This window comes from Cherax quadricarinatus, chromosome 9 (genome assembly GCF_038502225.1).
Source record: "Cherax quadricarinatus isolate ZL_2023a chromosome 9, ASM3850222v1, whole genome shotgun sequence".
Taxonomy (NCBI): domain Eukaryota; kingdom Metazoa; phylum Arthropoda; class Malacostraca; order Decapoda; family Parastacidae; genus Cherax; species Cherax quadricarinatus.
In genome coordinates this window covers 10,733,026-10,745,614 of record NC_091300.1, presented here as the reverse complement: position 1 = coordinate 10,745,614, position 12,589 = coordinate 10,733,026, and the positions used below count along the sequence as shown (strand labels likewise).

Here is a 12,589-nt window from a genome sequence, read left to right as displayed (position 1 = left end):
AACGAGAATATAACCATAAATACTATAAGAAAATAGGCCACAAAGTCGGCATTTTAATTAAAAAAAAGTCAGGCACTGCGTGCTCCAGGATTTTTTTTATATGGCGCACACTGACCACACCGACCCATTCTTTCACATGTGGGCCTACCAGCTTTCTCCTGCTTGATTTGAAGCCGCTAAAATTTATGAGTATACGTACAGTAAGGCCCCGCTTTATGGCGTTTCGTCTTACGGCATTCCGCTAATACAGCGATGTCAAATTATGACCAAAATTTGCTATATGGCAAGCGGTCTCTCAAATACGGCGCTCCCCACATGGTTTGTTTATATTTTCTGTGACCTCATCTATTGTGTCAGGAAACTTTCCAAAATTTCAAAGTGTTTTAAAGTTACTGCATATTTTATATGTACTCTGATAATTATACTTATGTGTACCTGTACCTAAATATACTTACACACTGTGCTGGTGTGCAGGTACACATTAAAATCGCTAAGTCTCTCTCTACTCATGACGCCAATACTACGTAATAATAATCACTCTTGGGCACACTGAATGTCTTATTTTACATCAATATAGGCATTTTCATTAATCCATCTATGATATTTTCCTCAAAATTATATATGAAACCCATTACATAGCATATAAACATGATACATTCACTCATAGAATAAAAATTGATGTAAATATGAGATTTGTTTACAAAGCAGCTGTGTAGGTAGTGTCGGAACAATTACGTTTTCTCTAGTCAAACACTGGGGGGTAACTGTAGAAAAAATATTCTTTTCGTATGCCTTTACTCTATACAGTGGACCCCCGCATACTGTTGGCATCACATAACGTTTAATCCACATAGCGCTCGCTTTTATCGCAAAAATTTTGCCTCGCATACCGCTCAAAAACCCGCTCACCGCTGTTCGTCCGAGACGCGTCCAATGTGCGCCCTTAGCCAGCCTCACATGTGCCGCCGGTGGCATTGTTTACCAGCCAGCCTCCGCGGTAACATCCAAGCATACAATCGGAACATTTTGTATTATTACAGTGTTTTTGGTGATTTTATCTGCAAAATAAGTGACCATGGGCCCCAAGAAAGCTTCTAGTGCCAACCCTACAGCAATAAGGGTGAGAATTACTATAGAGATGAAAAAAAAGATAATTGATAAGTATGAAAGTGGAGTGCGTGTCTCCGAGCTGGCCAGGTTGTATAATAAACCCCAATCAACCATCGCTACTATTGGTGGTACAGCTGCTGCTGCTGCTGTACCACCGTCAGCTGCTGCTGCTGCTGCTGCACTGTCAGCTGCTGCTGCTGCTGCTGCTGTAGCACCGTTGTTGGTGTGGCTTATTGAGAATACCAAGAAACAATTAACCCCAGAGGATTTGCCACCCAGGATAACCCAAAAAAGTCAGTGTCATCGAAGACTGTCTAACTTATTTCCATTGGGGTCCTTAATCTTGTCTCCCAGGATGCAACCCACACCAGTCGACTAACACCCAGGTGAACAGGGAAAAATGCCTGGAACTAGTGCTCATATTGGTGAATTTAAAGCCAGCAAAGGTTGGTTTGAGAGATTTAAGAATCGTAGTGGCATACACAGTGTGATAAGGCCTGTTCTGGAAGAAAATGCCAAACAGGACCTACAGTACTCAGGAGGAAAAGGCACTCCCAGGACACAGTCTCTCATCAGTCATTGCTGCATCTTCAATAAAGGTAAGTGTCATTTATTCTTCATTTAGTAGAGTAGTACATGCACAATATATATTGTGCATGTACTACTCTACTATTGTGCATGTATCCTTCTCTTTGTGTGTAGGAAAATATATATTTCATGTGGTAAAATTTTTTTTTTCATACTTTTGGGTGTCTTGCACGGATTAATTTGATTTCCATTATTTCTTATGGGGAAATTCATTTGCATACCGATCATTTCGCATAACAATGAGCCCTCTTGCATGGATTAAAATCGCTATGCGGGGGTCCACTGTATATAGCAATTCATGACCCTTGTGGGTTTAGTGCTTTTTATAATAAATAATAATAATAATATTATTATTATTATTATTATTAATATTAATACAATATTATTATTACAGTGGACCCTCAACCAGCAATGGCATCGATTAACGATAAATCTGACTAGCGATACATTTTAACGCAAAAATTTTGCCTTGACTAGCGCTTAAAAACCCAACCAGCGCTATTCGTTCCGTACCATATGCATCCACTTTGCCCTGAGCGTGCCTCACTTGTCCCTTGGGTGCCAGTGTTTACAAGCCACCCAGCCACCACGGTCGCTTCCAAACATACAACTGGAACATTTCATATTATCACAGCCTTTGTAGTGATTGCACCTGCAAAATAAGTCACCATGGGCCCCAAGAAAGCTTCTAGTGCCAACCCTACAGCAAAAAGGGTGAGAATTACTATGGAGATGAAGAAATAGATCATTGCTAAGTATGAAAGTGGAGTGCGTGTCTCCGAGCTGGCCAGGTTGTACACAAAACCCCAATCAGCCATCGCTGCTATTGTGGGCAAGAAAACGGCAATCAAGGAAGCTGTTCTTGCCAAAGGTGCAACTATGTTTTCGAAACTGAGATCGCAAGTGATAGAAGATGTTGAGAGATTTTATTGGTGTGGATAAACGAGAAAGAGATAGCAGGAGACAGCATCTCTCAAGCGATCATATGTTAAGGCAAGGAAGTTGCATGACGATTTAATTACAAAAATGCCAGCAACTAGTGATGTGAGTGAATTTAAGGCCAGCAAAGGTTGGTTTGAGAGATTTAAGAAGCGTAGTGGCATTCATAGTGTGATAAGGCATGGTGAGGCTGCCAGTTCGGACCACAAATCGGCTGAAAAATATGTGCAGGACTTCAAGGAGTACATAGACAGTGAAGGATTGAAACCTGAACAAGTGTTTAATTGTGACGAAACAGGCCTGTTTTGGAAGAAAATGCCAAGCAGGACCTACATTACTCAGGAGGAAAAGGCACTCCCAGGACATAAGCCTATTAAAGACAGGCTTACTCTGTTGATGTGTGCCAATGCTAGTGGTGATTACAAAGTGAAGCCTTTATTAGTGTATCACTCAGAAACTCCCAGAGTGTTCAGGAAAAACAATGTCCTCAAGGCTAATTTGTGTGTGCTGTGGAGGGCAAACAGTAAGGCATGGGTCACTAGGGACTTTTTCTATGACTGGTTACACCATGCATTTGCCCCCAATGTGAAAAATTACCTAACTGAAAAGAAATTAGACCTTAAGTGCCTCCTGGTATTAGACAATGCTCCTGGTCATCCTTGAGGGTTTCGAACGTACTAGTACGGCTTACGACCCAGGGTTTTTGACGTACTAGTACGCCTAAATTCTAGTGCCCTCAAATCTAGTGGGAGAAAGCTGGTAGGCCTTCATATGAAATAATGGGTCTATGTGGTCAGTGTGCACAGTCTAAAAAAAATCCTGCAGCACACAGTGCATAATAATAAAAAAAAAACTTTGACCATTTTTTGGGAATAAAACAGCGACTTTGCACTGTATTTTCGTATGGTATTTATTGTTGTATTCTAGTTTTCTTGGTCTCATTTTATAGAATGGAAGACTTATTACAGACATTGAGATGATTTTGACTGGTTTTACAATGAAAGGTACCTTGAAATTGAGCTCAAAGTAACAGAAATGTTCGATTTTTACCAAATTTCAAAAGTAAGCAAATCGTGCCAAGCGTGCAATACACGTCAACTGGTGAGTCTAATATTCTTTCACAAGTCCACCAATAATATTTATACCATTTTTTACACTAATGCAGTAGTCTGCATAACAGTAAATCTTATATTTTTTGTGAGAATAAAAATTCAAAGTGGAAACCAAAAGAATATAAGAGGGGCCTTGAGACGTGACTAATGACTAGAGGAAATGTCTTTTTAGTGCCAGGAATGTCTTTCTTGTTTATTCTGGACCCTATTCGGAAATTGGCATCTTTTGAAATTTGTGTGAAATTGGCAAAATTGCTAAATTCTGACCACTGTACTGGATAGTTGAATTTCATAAATGGGTGGTTTCTTGTACCCATTCGATAGAAAAAATGGAGTTCTAGCGAAATATTCATGTTTTTTGTCGACTAGTACAGTGGAATTGGCCGAAAATGGGGCTCAAAGTGGGCAAAATTGCCGATGCGTAAACATCGCCAAAACCGCTAACTTTGCGAGAGCATAATTCCGTAAGTTTTCCATCAAATTTCAAACTTTTGGTGTCCTTATGATCGGGAAAAGATTCTCTATCTTTTCATAAGAGAAAATAATTTTTTTTTTTTAAATTTAGCCGACCCTGAGAACGAGTTTCGGAGAGGGCCTGTCAACCCTCAAAGGGTTAAGGTGAAGTTTTTGCCTCCTAATACCACTCCTCTCCTGCAGCCCATGGACCAGAAGGTTATTTCCAACTTCAAGAAACTGTACACAAAAGCTATGTTTGAAAGGTGCTTTGTAGTGACCTCAGAAACTCAACTGACTCTAAGAGAGTTTTGGAAAGATCATTTTACCATCCTCAATTGTGTAAGCATTATAGGTAAGGCTTGGGAGGAAGTGACTAAGAGGACCTTGAACTCTGCTTGGAAAAAACTGTGGCCAGAATGTGTAGACAAAAGGGATTTTGAAGGGTTTGAGGCTAACCCTGAGAATCCTATGCCAGTTGAGGAATCCATTGTGGCATTGGGGAAGTCCTTGGGGTTGGAGGTTAGTGGGGAGGATGTGGAAGAGTTGGTGGTGAAGGACAGTGTAGAACTAACCACTGATGAGCTGCTAGATCATCTTGAACAGCAAGAGGGCAGACCTGAGGAAACTGCTTCGGAGGAGGGGAGAGAGAAATTGAAGAAGTTGCCTACTTCTAAGATAAAGGAAATGTGTGCAAAGTGGCTTGAAGTGCAAACCTTTCTTGATGAAAATCACCCTGACACAGCTACTGCAAGCCGTGTTGGCAACCTGTACACTGACAATGTTGTGAACCACTTTAGGAAAGTCATAAAGGAACGAGAGGTACAGGTATCTATGGACAGATATGTTGTGCGACAGAAGTCCAGTGACTCTGAAGCTGGTCCTAGTGGCATTAAAAGAACAAGGGAAGTAACCCCAGAAAAAAACTTGCTGCCTCAAGTGCTAATGGAAGGGGATTCCCCTTCTAAACACTAAGAAGATCAATGCTCTCCCCTCCTCCCATCCCATCAATCATCACCAGATCTTCAATAAAGGTAAGTGTCATGTAACTGTGCATGTAATCTTCAGTTTGTGTGTATTAAAATTAATATTTCATGTGGTAAAAATTTTTTTTTTCAATACTTTTGGGTGTCTTACACGGATTAATTTGATTTCCATTATTTCTTATGGGGAAAATTAACTTGACTAACGATAATTTTGACTAACGATGAGCTCTCAGGAACGGATTAATATCGCTGGTTGAGGGTCCACTGTATTATTATTACTATTATTAATATTATTATCTTCATTCACTCTAAAAATGGTGTGTTGCTGTTTGTTTATTCTGAACTAACTTGTACACAATGTAAGAGTATTTGTATTGTGAGGTAATTATTATTATAATAAAAAAATATTGAGGTAAATGTTTTACAAACTCTTACAAATGGACGTGAATGAACTAAAAGTAGCCATATTAATATGCATTTATTTCGCCTGACCAAGTGATCGTACACTACCTGTTCAGTTTGTGTTCTTGTATTGTCTCAACTCTATCTCCTTCTCTCTCTCGTTTACTCTTTTGTTAACTAGTTGGCTCTCATTGACGATGGCATCTAAGGTTAGCTGTGATAAAAAGAGAAGTCGTAAGCCTCTTGCTTTAAGTGCCAAGTTAGAGGATGATGGTGTGCCATTCTGATTTTATTCAATAAACACCCTGCCACTCACCTCTCACACAGTAATATTAATATTTTAAGGTAAGTAATAAATGTACTCTGTGTGTATCTTACCTTTTATTGTGTTTTTAATGCCTATTTCTATTGCTTACTTAATATAAGTTAGTGTAAACTTGTTGTCTGGCATTTATTGCATATTTTATGTGTGCTCTGATAATAATACTTGTGGAGCTGTGTGGTAGCCAGGTGGAGGGACAACACTACGTTTTCTCTGCTCAGCCATCAGAGAAAACGTGTATGAATCTGCGTTTGGCCCAGCCACTCCCTCACTCCGCTTTTGTTTACAATTTTCGGCATGAATTATTCATTACTTCTGCCTTCGTTTATGATGGCATCTAAAGGTAGTTGTTAGAAATGATTAAATTCAGTGAACAAGGCATGTCGATGTTCATAATATGGCCCTGGGCCACAGTGTAGGTAGCCGGTAGGTGTAGCCCAGGCGGGCTACACCTGCCGGCTACCTACACTGACTTCCTACAAATAAATACTACTCACCTCTCCTCCTATATTAAGACCACACATATTTTAAGGTCAATAATGAGTGTACTGTATGTGTATTTTACCTCTCTGGGATTTTTAAATATCGTATATTAAGTATGAGACGGGGAGCCAGTGCTACCTACACCTGGGCTACCTGCACCTGACTTCCTACAAATAAGTAATACTCACCTCTCTCCCTACATTAAGATTACAAATACTTCAAGATAAGTAATGAATTTACTGTGAATGTATTTTACTTTGTGAATTTTTTAATGCCTGGTTCTATTACTAACTTTATATAATTTAGTGTAAACTTGTTGTCTGGTATTTATATGCATTTATAAATGGAAAAAAATGGCGTTCTGCCTTCCAGCAATGTCTGCTTTCCGGCGACAGCCTGGAACCTAACCTGCCCTATAAGTGGGGCCCTACTGTATGCTATATACTGTATATGCATTTTATCACCCAAAGGAGTTTGTCATAGTAGGTGGGAGTGGCCATGCAGGATGCCATACCTCCCACACGACTTTCTACAAATAAATACTTTTCACCTCTCACCCTACATTAAGACCACTTACAGCTCTAGGGAGCTTTAAGCATCGTAGTATAGTATATGTGGGTCGGGTGGCTAGGAGGGCTACCACACCTGACTTTTTAGAGTAAATACTACTCACCTTTTGCCTGATGAACAATTCTCAATTTGCCCCCCCCCCCCCCAAAAAAAAAAAAAAAAAAAAAAAACATGAGCATGCTGTTACACAAAAAATCTCTGTGATGCACTGACATGATAAACAATGCCCACCTGACCTGAGTGGAATGACCAGCTGCACTGAAACAAGCCATGCTACTTCACAAAAAGTTTACTGCTCAGTGAGATCTACACCACCACCATGTTTCACCCAGGAAGTGTGCAGAAATTCAAGTCAAGACCTTTTTGATAGCACCTCAGGCCACTGTGTCTCGGGAGATGGCCAACATGTTAAAATAAAAATATATATATACGTACATGTCATGGGTTAACTGATGGGATACCAGATAGAGACTTGCAACCTGCCTCCCTCTCATAGTGTGATGTTTAAGCAGCTGTGCAGAAAGATTTAAGTGTTATGGAACTTAAAAACTGAGTAAAAAAATGGAAAATGTTTTTTTTTTTATCTTTGGTATATTGTTCATTGGTACAGAAATATTAAAAATTGTGAATGTTTTAACAATATTAAGCTGTTTTTGTGTGTATATATATGCTTTGGTATAAAATGAACTGAAAAATTGTGCTTATATTAATTGTATGCCCTGTATATTCTCTTTCTTCATCAGGATATAATAGGTTTCCTGACTGCTATGAATACAGCAGTGAAAGGCAAGAAGCTGAGTGTTGAATGTGCTGTTAGCCCAGTCACAGTAGGACTGCTCAACATGCTAGATACAATTAGTCATTGGATAGATGACATACCACCAGTTGATCAACCTCAGCGTTATGGCAATACTGCATTTCGTGACTTCTATGCCAAACTCAAAGAGGTAATGTACATAAATGATGCTCAATCATTGGAAAGCTCTGGATACTAAATTAATGGCTTTTTTTCATTACCAATCTTTTATAAGAAATCTGAATCATCATTGAAAATGTATTAATTGCAGTTGTGAATTAGGATTACAGTATTTACAATTTAGTTATTTTTGTTAACATTAAAGGAAATCATTGCTGTATATTAGTTTCAAAGATCTAGATATGTACAGCACAGTATTGAGTTTATTTTTTTTTTATATATATAAAACAGGTACTCATAACCAACATGTATATCTCAAACAGATAGATTGATTATCTCCAGCAACTTTGGTATGCTTAGCCTCACCTTGCAACATTCCTGATATATTGTATGTAAAGAACAAGAAAGGATTTTGTTTTTATGGCATCACTGGTGCATAAATTCCAGACTTACGATACCAGAGTTATAATTCAAGAATTATAAAAAAGTACAGGAACAGCCAGTAGGAGATCCAAGAAACCCATGCTAAATGCAAATAATAGTTTCATAAATTATAAAATAAATTCATCACTAGATAAACCTCCACTCATGATAAAGTATTATAATTTCCTTGATTAAACTGAACAGTATAAGCTCCTTATCTCAGTCATAATAAAAGTGTCTACTTAACCTTGCATGTAGAAGGTGAGGATTGCACTGCTACAGGTGATAAATATGAAACTTAAATTCTCTTTACCATAAATTAAAGACAGTGTCAAAGCTGCAAGTATGTTAACTTCAGGTAGAAATAAATAAATGTTTCTCAGAATCAGTGACATATCTGTAATACTGGAACAAGTTAACAGTGAGACAGAGCAAATACCTACATCATTGAGTGTCTTAGAAAACAAAAACAGTTCCTGTTCTTTTGGTTCTGAAAAACACACACATTCCAACCTGACCTAACTCATTTTTTGTAAGAGACTGAAAAATAGGATGAAAGTTTCACACTTGAAGAGCATGTGTCATCTCATTAAACATGATCTTAAAAGTTTCCTCATTGACACTGGCCACAACACACAAAAATTGACCAGACTGCATAGGTACAGAACAACACATGACATACCAAATTTGCTGTCACCCAATGTTTTAAGGCTTCTCTTATCATTGCATTACAGCAATTTTCATTGCAATTTCCATAGATGCACTGAATCTACTGACTTAAGGGGTCGACAAGCAAAATCGACTTTTTTTTTCTTTTTTTTTTGTCCAGTTTCAATGGAATTTTTACTGTGAATTAAGCGGCATTGGAAACCTAGACACTGTGTTTTTAGTGACTTTTTTCCTTACAGTTAGACAGAAACAAAATAAATATGTAGTGTCCTATTCTATAGGGCTTAGATCTGTCCTTCTACTACATAATTGTTAATACAGTGGACCCTCGAGTTTTGGCAGCATCGACTTTCGTGAAATCCGACTCGGCAAGTTTTTTCTGCAAAATTTGGCCTCGAGTTTTGTGATTAGACTCGTGATTCGACGACCGTCTGGTACCCGTCCGCCCGTCACCGCGCACACAAAGCCAGTCTCCCACGCTATTCACGCTCAGTGTGCCATTGTTTACCAACACGTGACCATCACCCCGCGGGTTCATACGTAATAATCCATTGTTTTTTGTGATTGCAACTGCTAAATAAGTCACCATGGGCCCAAGGAAAGCTAGTCCAAGCCCTTTGGTAAAGAAAGCGAAGAACACGATCCAGAGGGATTTTGAAGGGTTTGAGGCAGACCCTGACCCTGCCGACCCTCTGCCTGTTATGGAAGGTGTTGTGGCATTGGGCAAGTCCATGGGGTTGGAGGTGAGTGATGGGGATGTGAAAGAGTTGGTGGAGGACCACAGGGAAGAGCTAACCACTGACGAACTGCAAGAGCTTCAACTGGAACAGCGTCAGACCACAGCTGAGGAACTTGCTTCAGAGGAGGAAAAGAGAGTGAAGGAGGCGCCTTCTTCGGTGGTTAAGGACATGTGTTCAAACTGGAATGAGTTGCAAAGTTTTGTTGAAAAGTATCACCCTGACCAAGCTGAAACAAGCCATATCTGCAACATGTTCAGTGACAAAACCTTGTCCCACTTCAGGCAAATCATAAAGAAATGCCAGAAACAGACCTCTCTGGACAGATATTTTGTGCGACAGGGGTCCAGTGACTCTCAAGTTGTTCCCAGTGGCATTAAAAGAAGAAGGGAAGTAACCCCAGAAAAGGACTTGCTACCTGAAGTCCTAATGGAAGGAGATTCTCCTTCCAAACAATAGTGTACACCTTCCTCCTATCCCCTCCTCCCGTCTTCCATCCACCCAGAAGTCTTCAGTAAAGGTAAGTGTAATGTTGTTATTATTTTTTATATGCATGTACTTGATTTCTGATTGTTTTCAGTATGTAAATCTTTATTTAATTTGAAAAAAAAATATTTTATTTTAATATTTTTGGGTGTCTGGAACGGATTAATTTTATTTCCATTATTTCTTATGGGGAAAATGGTTTAGAGTTTCGTGAATTTTGACTTTCAGCAGGCTCTCTGGAACGGATTAATCGCGAAACTCGGGGGTCCACTGTACTCTAAAAGTATCCCAAGCCATGTTTTTTTTATCATTAGTTGTGAGAGTAATAATAATCCTTTGTGATATCCCTGTTGGAGGATGAAATTCACACTCAAGATAAGAAATATTACTCGTGCTCATTTTTTCTTCAGAATGGTGAGCAAGTTGTGAAAGAGGCATTGTCAGAGGACTTTCATGCAGCTGTCCCTGAAATAACAGTCTATCTACTTGAAAGTGTTGGCAATTCAACTCGTATTGACTATGGAACTGGACATGAACTGTCATTTATACTTTTTCTTACTTGCATCTTTAAAATTGGAGCTTTAAAGCAAGAAGACTCTATTGCAGTGGTCACAAAGATTTTTATGCGGTATGATATACTTAAGGCTCTCGTTACATTATAACATGTAATATACAGTACTGGTCATGGATGAGAATCTCTTAAAACTAATTTAATTACATAGTTACTGTAAATAAGTGTGTGTGTATGCTTTTTTTGTGTTATGATTAATTTATAAAAATCCATATCTTATCTTGATATTTTTTATATATTTCATGGTTTTAATTTAGTCTGAAAAATTTCTTTTAGGTACCTTACCTTATCACGTAAACTTCAGATGGTTTATAAGATGGAGCCAGCAGGCAGTCAAGGGGTTTGGAGCCTTGATGATTATCAATTCATTCCTTTCATTTGGGGATCATCACAGCTGCAGATGAACCCCAAAATTGCACCAGAAATGTTTAGTAATGAGAAGATCGTCAATGAAAATGCAGATGAATATATGTTTTTAGCTTGCATTAAATTTATATTATCGGTAAGTTCTGAAAGGTACTGGTAATAATTTTTTTTTTTTAACAATGGCTGTTTCCTGCCAAGGCATGGTGATCCAAAGACAAGCCTCATTCACTATCATTCATTCAGTCACCATCTTTCCAGAAGTGCACTGATATCACAGTCAAACTATCCTCTGACTACAGTATCCCAACCCCTCCAGAATGCAGGCACTTTCCTTCTCACCTCATAGACTTTAGTCCCATTAACTGGTTTTCTCTGAATCCCTCCATAAAAGTAACCTTGCTCACACTTGAACAGCACATCCATTAAAAACCACATGTCTCCATTCGCTCCTCTAACCTACTCACACAAGCCTGCTGGTTCTTGTAGATATTTGTGCTTGTTCAACATGTCTATAGATGGGTTGTGATAGAAGTACTGTAAATATTAGGGTGTTGGGATCTAATAACAAAGTGGGAGTTATTCCAGTTGTTCTTTGCTGATGACACAGTTCTTTAGGGTTTTCTGAAGATAGGTTAGTGAATGAACTTGAGAGAGTATGCTGAAGGAAATTAAAAGGGAATATGGAAAACAGCAAGGTGATGAGGGCAATAAAAAGTCTTACGCAATGATAGGTTGAATGTCAGATTAGAGAAAGGAGGTGGATGTATTCATAAATAGTATTTGAGAATGAACATGTCAGCAGATGAGGTGAACCATTGAATTAATGAGGGAAAAAATAGGTGGGTGGTGTGTTTAAAGTACTTGCTGAAAGACAGTTATCAGTGGAGAGAAATATGGGCCAAGATGTTATATCTCTAAGTAGTGTCATATGCTTTTTCAAGATCAAAAAAGACTGCATTACTAGCAAAAGACTGGTTACTAGCAAAGGCATTACGAACATATGTATCTAAGCAGAGTAAGGGATCAGTAGTAGAGCAGCCCTTGTGAATGCCAAATTGACTAGTGGACAGGCTATTATGTGTGTCTAAATGCCACACCAAACATCTGTTTACTAGATGTTCCATCACCTTGCAAACTGCATTGGTAAGAGCAGTGGGATAATAGTGTGAGGTATCACAGCCCGAAGTACCTGGTTTATGAAAAGACAGAACAGTGACAGATTTCCACAACTGAGGAAGAACTCCTTATGACCAAATAATATTAAAAGGACACAAGAGGACTGCAAGGGCTGATGGATGTAAATGCTAAAGAATACAAATGTGAATTGGAAGCAGAAAGTGTAAAAGGCAGATATAAGACTTCTCTGCTAGAAGGTAAGTCTAAGAGCAGTAGATGGAGTCCCTGAGAGATAGACAGGGTGATTTCCAATCTCTGTGGCAACTTTAAGAGGGTTTGC

At 38.8% G+C, this 12,589-nt stretch overlaps 2 protein-coding genes across 11 annotated transcripts in view; both read left to right on the top strand.

The window, feature by feature from the left end:
* The window catches only part of Ppt2 (palmitoyl-protein thioesterase 2), a 529,716-nt gene that overhangs the window by 186,859 nt on the left and 330,268 nt on the right, over nt 1-12,589 (top strand). The gene's annotated exons all lie outside the window — the stretch shown is intronic.
* Nucleotides 1-12,589, top strand: part of LOC128685985 (serine/threonine-protein phosphatase 2A activator) — a 53,963-nt gene that overhangs the window by 20,010 nt on the left and 21,364 nt on the right. For 9 of the 10 annotated variants that reach the window (XM_070083208.1, XM_070083211.1, XM_070083215.1 and 6 more), the window contains 3 exons: nt 7,709-7,912; nt 10,607-10,824; nt 11,044-11,269. In XM_070083208.1, coding sequence (XP_069939309.1) covers nt 7,709-7,912; nt 10,607-10,824; nt 11,044-11,269 — 648 coding nt within the window. Of the gene's footprint in view, nt 1-5,912; nt 5,936-7,708; nt 7,913-10,606; nt 10,825-11,043; nt 11,270-12,589 lie in introns of those variants that run through there. The other variant, XM_070083216.1, reaches the window with a different exon arrangement.